Source organism: Caenorhabditis briggsae (genome assembly GCF_000004555.2).
Source record: "Caenorhabditis briggsae complete genome, chrII, whole genome shotgun sequence".
Classification (NCBI taxonomy): Eukaryota; Metazoa; Nematoda; class Chromadorea; order Rhabditida; family Rhabditidae; genus Caenorhabditis; species Caenorhabditis briggsae.
The window spans coordinates 15,773,994-15,782,037 of NC_013486.2; the positions used below are offsets into that span (position 1 = coordinate 15,773,994).

At 38.7% G+C, this 8,044-nt stretch overlaps 1 protein-coding gene across 1 annotated transcript; it reads left to right on the plus strand.

Moving 5' to 3' along the window:
* Nucleotides 1-442: 442 nt before the first annotated feature.
* On the plus strand, nt 443-5,071 carry Cbr-rog-1 (the record flags this gene model as incomplete). The annotated part of the gene is made up of 9 exons (XM_045243162.1): nt 443-634; nt 1,665-2,099; nt 2,161-2,308; nt 2,957-3,106; nt 3,162-3,291; nt 3,376-3,498; nt 3,551-4,019; nt 4,497-4,726; nt 4,963-5,071. The coding sequence occupies 9 exons, from the start codon at nt 443-445 to the stop codon at nt 5,069-5,071; spliced, it is 1,986 nt and encodes a 661-aa protein (XP_045093374.1).
* Nucleotides 5,072-8,044: the final 2,973 nt, after the last annotated feature.

Genomic DNA, 8,044 nt, shown 5'->3' on the forward strand with positions numbered 1-8,044 from the left:
GAATTTCGTAAAAGATATACAAAAAGAATTGGCTATTGCAATAATGTCGGTGGTATTATGACAAACAGTTTATCAGTTGACAGATTATTCATAGCTTTCATAGGAACTGAGATGAATTGGCATGAAGTGCGAGGAGATGAGTCTGTGAAAACTGAATCACCTTCGATCCACATAAGAAACATTAGCAGACCCACATTTTCCAAGTGTTTTCACGGCGAAAAATATTATTTTTTGCGTTTATTTAGGCTACTAACTACTGAGCAATTGGCATGCTATTTCCACTACAAACTACAAATTCACCATTAGCAGGCCTTTTTTTCTTCCTCCTATCATAAATAAATCAACAGTAAAATTACACTGTCTTCTCGCTTACTAACTAACATACTTCATCCAGATGATTTAAACACATTTCACTCAACAAATTCATTTCATTTCCATCGAAATGAGCGAAAAGTGTATGACAAAGAAGAATAAAGTATTTGTTAACTGGGCACTTTGCCAGCTAATCATTACACAATTCATCTCTCCTCGTTTCTCCCGACGAAATGACAAAGAAAACGGGAGAAATGGGGGGAGATGGAGAAGTGAACAACTGACTTGTTCATCACAATTCACACTGACTGGCACCAACACGGTGAAAACGGATTCTTCATTCTCATCTTTCGGGCTCTCCTTACTTTTTCTTCACGTTTTCAACTGATCGATTTTTTTGGGTTTTTTGGTCTGCTAATGTTCTTTTGTAGATTGTAGTGTCAACGTGGCTGAAAGCTGTATTCGGCAAGGTATTTTCTTGTTCATAAATCTCCTGTTGGGCCTGAAGGTTATGAACGCTATTTTGTGTGCTCAATTTTTTTTTCTAGTTTGTAATGTATCTAGCAGACCAACTGTAGGAAGCTTAAAATTTTTTCTCTGTTTTTTTTTTCCAAAGATTTCATCAGTGTTTTAGCCCGTAACCTCTGTTTTTATATCACCAGAGAATGACTCATCACGTGATTTTGTTCTCGAAGGTTCCAGAACAAATTTTCAAAAAAAAACAACTTTTCAAAAATACTAGAGAACTCAAATTTTTTATGGACTGTTTCAAGTTCGAAGCACCCAAATTTTTTGAATTTGGCGCCAAAATGCGAGTGTCCCACTGGAAAAGAAACCTATAATTTCAAGCAAAAAACATGACATTTTTGGAAGAATGTGAAAATTTCGCTGATTTTCGCGAATTTCCGTACTGTTTTGAATGGAATTTTCATTTTTCGTTTAAATTATAGGTTTAGGCTGAAACGCCTTGTTTTCCTTCCACTGAGACATCCGAAAAAGGCAAAAATTTAATTTTTCAAAATCAAACTTTGGCCTGCTAATCATGGAATTGTAGTTTGTAGACTAGCAGGCCAAAGCTTTTCTCGTCGGTTTTTCGTTATTTCATATCCTTTTTTTGGTTTTTTTTCACTCTTAATTGTAGCTTGTAGTTTAGCAGGCCAAAGCTAGACCTCCCTTCTCAGATTTAATGTTTTTTTCTAATTTTCTGCTTCTCTATTTCAAATTTCAGCCTGCTATTCATAAAATTGTAGTTTGTAGTCTAGCAGGCCCAAGCTTTCTTCGTCAGTTGTCCGTTATTTTTCTCCTTTTTTGCGTTTTTTCACTCTTTTCTCCATATAAAAATTTTTTTCCAGAAAATGCGGGCGATTATCTCTGTCGCCAAGTCGATTCTCGGGACCCGACAAAGCGACGAAGACGAAAAACTGTGTACGGCAGGCGCGCGGCCCGCCGAAACGGTTCACTCGTTTCGTGTCTACGTTCACGGCAATCGGAAGAAGAACGAAATGGTCCACGGAGAGCACATCTGGGTCTTCGAGCCAACACCCCATCACACCTCAACGAAGGATGCTAAGAACCGCCCGCGAAGTTTTCCAGCGTGGCTTCGTGTGACGTCGACAACGATTTCGCTGGAAATTACGAAGAAAGAGTGTCTGATATGGCCGCTGCCACTGATTCGACGATACGGATACACATCTGCTGGAGTTTTCTTCTTTGAAAGCGGCCGGAGATGCGAGTCGGGAGAAGGAATGTTCACTTTTCAGTGCAAAAAGGCCGATGAGATTTTTACGGTGTGTAAAGACATGAAAAATGAAAAAATAATCTACCAAAACCCTTTTTCCGATCTTCCAGCTCATTCAAACACTCATCGAAGCGTTTGTCAACTCGCCGCCCGAGTTAAAGCAGAACATGGAGAACTGCTACAGGTACCACAGGCAGCAATCGGTGCCAATCAGCTCGAGAAGGATGTCAAATGCCAGTAACACGTCTTCCGTGTTTGGTCAGTTCGAAAAAAAAGCAGAAAAATCCGAAAAAACGACGAAAAACGGCCTGCAAATTCAAAAAAAAAAGTGCAGTTTGTAGTCTAGAACAACAATGTTGATGTTGGCCTGCTAATGTCAAAATTATAGTCTGTAGTCTGGCAGGCCCATATTTTTCGATTCTGAAATAATACAATTTTTCGCCGTGAAAACACTTGAAAATGTGGGTCTGCTAATGTTGAATATGTAGTTTGTAGCCTAGCAGACCCAAGTGGAAGGTAACGAGTGAAAAGAGTGTGCCTGCTAGCCTACAAACTACAAGGCAAACACTAGCAAACCCAAGTTTACAGTAAACCGAAGTGGAGAGATTGGGCCTGCTAGACTACAAACTACAAGGCAAACACTAGCAGGCCAACACGTTAGACTTGGCCTGCTAGTTACTTCTTTGTAGTTTGTAGTCTACGAAAGAGGAAAAACCATCAAATTCGAGCTAGAAAAAACGAAAATATTGAAAAATACGTTTTTCTTTTGATAATTCCCCTTTCGTTTTGGCCTGCTAATTTCAAATTTGTAGTTTGTAGTCTGGCAGGTCCACTTGTCAATATTAGTCATTTTTCTCCGATTTTCCCCGATTTTTTCGGAATTTTTCTAACTTTTTCTTGTTTCAGGATTCAAATACCAGACCCCTGGTATGATTTCGATGCCGTGTGCTCGCGATAGAAACTCCAACACCTCGCTCGCGTCGACATTCTCGCTTCGCCCCGGCTCTCACACCGTTCGTCCGATGCCGTCGTCAGTTCAGAGATTCAGAAGTGAAGGTACAGCCATCACAATTCATTTAACGTAGTCTAACTCGTTTCCTAGTGTTTCCAGGAATGAATTCGGAGGTGTTGACATCTTCTATGAATTCGTCAGGGTTCAACGACTCGCTTGGCTATCATTCCTATCACAGATCGTCGTATGATCCGAGAACAGGGCGAATTACAACTCCGATGCGTCCGAGGTAGGGGATTCTGAGCAAATATGGAAGCATTTTTCTCGAGATTTTCCCACTTTTTCTCGGTTCCAACTAGGTTTAATTCTTCAGAAGCGTCACTGACACGTCCGACTACGAAGACTCGTTCATCTATCAACATCACCATCAGCCGCACGACAGCTTTCACCCGCTGACTCATGGAGGACGTGGCAATAAGCTATTAGGGAATATTGTGTAAGTTTTTCATATTTTTCATCCATTTTATTAGAATTATCGATTTATTTAGCACTGAGCGCACGAATCCAGCTCACCAGCCTTCTGGAATCTCTAACGGGATCCTGCCTCCCTACATCAACATCTCAGCAAAAGAAGTCGTTCCATCGTCCCGTCAGAATTCTCAAATTTACTATCCACAGTCGTCTTTGACGGCTTCGGCCGCTTCAGAAGTCTCCGCGGCACTCAACGCCATGAATCGAGACATTGCCACTTCATCTCAACACCACCACCATCAATATCCGCCACCGCAACGTCCACAGCTACCACGTGCCACACCGCCACCCATCTCCAATCGTCAGCTGAAGCGGTACGCGGTGGTTTCCACGTCATCACTGTCGAAGCGTCGGATTTCGAAGGAGGACGCGAAACGGGCGTTCCTGTCGAATGATCCACGTGTCGGGCTGGTGTTGGACGATCCACGGTATGCGGCGGTGAATGTGGAGGCTGATGAGAATTATGCGAATTTGGAGGATATTCAGGTAATTTATTCAGATATCAATTTTCATTTTTTGTGTGTTTTGACCCAAAAAATACCAGAAAACACCAGGAAATACAAACGAATAATACTATTTCCGCCGCGAAAACTCTTGAAAGATATGGGTCTGCTAATGTTAAAGGTGTAGTTTGTAGTCTAGCAGGCCCATCTTCAATACACGCTTGGTGGGCCTGCTAATGTTTCCTATGTAGTTTGCAGCCTAGCAGACCCAACTGACGAATTTCTAATGCACGCATGTGGGTCTGCTAATGTTTGATATGTAGTTTGTAGCCTAGCTGGCCCAACTGACGATTTTCTATTTGAAAAATCAAGTTTTCTATCCTGCAACCTTTTTGATTTCGGGGGTGGCAATCCTCATAAAACATTCTGGTGCTGGGATATCAAGTTTCCAGGCGTGTCAGAATTCTGGAATAAAATTGATCTACTAAACTACAAACTATAAAACTTCAAAAATTTTCAGAGCGACAAAATCATGAGAGGAATCGATGTGGACACGCTCAGCGCATTGCACTCGTCGACGGAGCCCTCTCCACCACTGCCACGTCATCAGACGACGTCTTCAAAGACTCTGAAGCCGCCCAACGTTGGATTGACGACGCGTGCGGCGACGGCGTCACCAATGCCACGTCTGAACTATGCACAAATCGTGCCGGTTCATGATGATGGTGTGGTGCCGGATAGATCAAGTCGGTGAGTACCTTTTTTTTAGAGATTTTGGCCTGCTAATTACAGGAAGTGTAGTTAGTAGTCTAGCAGACCCAAATTGACAAAGAAAAATATGTAAAAGCCACGTGGTTCACTTAAAAATCGGCGTGTGCTAGTCGCGAGCTTTGCGACGCGTCGTTTAATAGACTACAAACTACACGTTACTTATTAGAAGACCAATTTTACCCAAATTTTCGAAATTCCACGTGTTTTTTTTGCAGTTGTGCATCCGTCGGTCGCTGTTACGATATCAATTATGCCCAATTGGATGTGGACCGAACGCAGGCGTTGAAGGGGACACTACGGCAGAAGAAGGAACAAAAATGTTGATTTCTGTCTGAAATTTCAGCTAATTTTATTGGATTTTGTCCTCCTCTCGCTGCCTACCCATTAGATTTTATTGTTATTTTTATCGCCCCCCCACCCCCCTCCCGTGTTCTCTGATCATTTCGTTCCGCATACCGCCGGTTTTTGCTCTCTCCCCCCGTTTCGTTTTTTTTTGTAAATAGACGTTTTTCTGCCTCCGCCCCCTCCTCCGAACATATATTTTTGTTATTTTCTTTTATCATTTTTAGTGTCTCCCATTTTTAGACTCTTTTTTTCTCAATCTGTCACATGTTCCCCCCACCGAAAAAACCACCAAAAATTATTGATTTTTGCCCCCTGGGAGTGGGCGTGACCACTTTTTCCAGGACTCCGCCCCTTTTTCTCAATCCTCAAAAATACAGCTCCCAACGTGTATAATGTCACCACCCCAATTATCCCGTCTTTTAATTGATTTGCTAATTGTCACGTCATAGTCTCGAAATGTGCCTATTGCTCTCTCGTTTGCCCATTCATCACACAAAGATTTGTAAAATGAAAAGTATGAATCGATGAGAAAAATGATGTTTTTTTGGAGTTTATAGTTTTCAAGCGAATTTCGAAATTCCCAGAAAATTGGTCTGCTGAATGCATTCCCTGTAGTTTATAGTCTGGCAGACCAATCTCCCATTTTTGCTTTTCTCACTATTCGTTGAAGTGGGCCTGCTAGACTACAAACTACAACTTTGAACATTAGCAGACCAACCTCGCACGCATTAGAATTGTGCCTGTTGGGCCTGCTAGGCCACAAACTACACTTTCCATACTTAGCAGACCAATTATCTTTCTAACTTTTTTTGACATTGGCCTGCTAGACTACAAACTACATAAGACACATCAGCAGACCAACCTCGCGCGCAATAGAAATTCGTCACTTGAGCCTGCTAGACTATAAACTACACCACAACCATTAGCAGGCCAACTTTTAAAAAGTGACAGTTGGGCTTGCTAGACTACAAACTACATAGGAAACATTAGCAAGCCAAAATCTAGCGCACATTAGAAGTGCGTCCGTTGGGCCTGCTAGACTATGTGATTTTGCAGATTTTGTGTACTAAAAAGACACTCCCAATATTTTTCTCTTATTTTGTTGGAATTTTTTGATATCTAGGAGTGCCCCAAAGTTATTTATTTGTCATATACTACAATTTTTGGAAAAAAAAAACCAAAAGAGTGCTGTAACTTTCCCAGAACCTGCAATTTTCCTTAGCATTTTCAAGGTTGGTCTGCTAGTTCTAGCTTTGTAGTTTGTTAGTTAGCAACCCATTCTCCTGTCTCCATTTTTCTTGAAATAGGCCTGCTAGACTACAAACTACAGTTTCGAACATTAGCAAACCAAAGTTTCAAAAATGACGCCGTCATTTTTGATTCATTGTTTCTGGGATTCTGTGAATCTAACATCAAAGGAATTCATATGAATATTCAAACTTCCACTTCAAATTATTTTCTCCATTTTTCAAGAGAATTGTTTCCTTGTTTTTCCGTTTTTCTCTCTCTTCTGAAGTCTTCTGAAGTGAGTGAATCAGAATAATTGAAAAATAAAAACGAGGGATTCTAATTTTAATAAGCCGACGAAGAATCTTGTGCTCATCGGAGCACATGAATTTCGGAATATTCTTGAATATTTAAATTTTTCTATAGAAACGCACGATACTCTGGCTATGAGACAACAATTGGAATTTTGATGTGAAAGTATGAAATGGATAGAAAATAATGAAAAAAAAACAGAATATATATTCGGAATGATTTTTGAAATGAATGAATCAGAAAACTGAAAATTCGAAAAATTTGTTTCCAAGTAGCTGAAAATTCTCGAATAGCTGAACATTTTTGAATCTCCGGAAATTCCAAAATTTTTGAAAATTTCTAATTTTTGGAAATTTTTGTGAATTTCTTGGATTTTTTGAATCTTTGAAAATTTTGGAATTTTTTTGATTTTTTTTCGAATTTTGTGATTTTTTTTGAAACTTCTGGAATTCAGTAATTTTAAAACTTTTTTTTTGGCTTTCTGGGATTTTCTCAATCTCCCAACTTTTAGAATTTTCGAAATTTTGATGTTTTGAATTTTTGGAATTACTCAATTTTTTGAATTTGGGAATATTGGAATCCTGGAATTTTGGAATTTCTTGGAAATTTTTTTTGAAAAGTTTGATTTCTTTGAGTTTTTTTTCGAATTTCCCAATTTTCGGGATTTTGGAATAACATTTTGTTTCATTAAATTTTGGTATTTTTGAATTTTTAGGTCTTTTTGGAATTTTTGATATTTTTGGATTTAGAGAATTTTTGGAGTGCTTGGATTTCTTGATTATTTTGGTTTTTTTTTCGGAATTACCCCATTTGGAGTTTAGGAATTTTAGGAATTTTAGAAGTTTTTGTAAATTTTGAAAATTTTCGGTTTTTTTTTGTTGGAATTTTTAGAATTTTCTGCATTTTTGAATTGTTTTGAATCTTCCAGTTTTTGGAATCTTCGGAATCTTTTGAATTTTTAGACTTCTTGGGTTTTCTCGATTTCTTGAATTCTAGGAATTCTAGGTTTCTTGAATTCGAATAATTAGGAATTTTCTGGTTTTTGGAAAATTTGTGGAATTTTGAAGTTAAGAACTTTTTTGAATTTTCAGATTATTTTTCATCATTTCCAGATCAAGCTAACACACATTGGACTTCTAAAACATTATTTTTTTTCCTTCCAAACTAGATAAATTAAACAAATAGAAAAAAATTCGTAAACTCAATTATGCACCTGTCCGGAAAATTATAATTCCTTTTTCCCCTATAAGGAAAAAAATCAAAAAATGACGAATTCCCTTTTTCTTATTTCAAAAAATAGACACATCTGTTACTATCTTAAATTTTAATCTTAGTTTGGTGTGTGCACTTTTTTTGGATGGTGCCAAATTTTTTCTTCAAAAAATGACGAATTTCTGTTTGGGAATCCTTGAA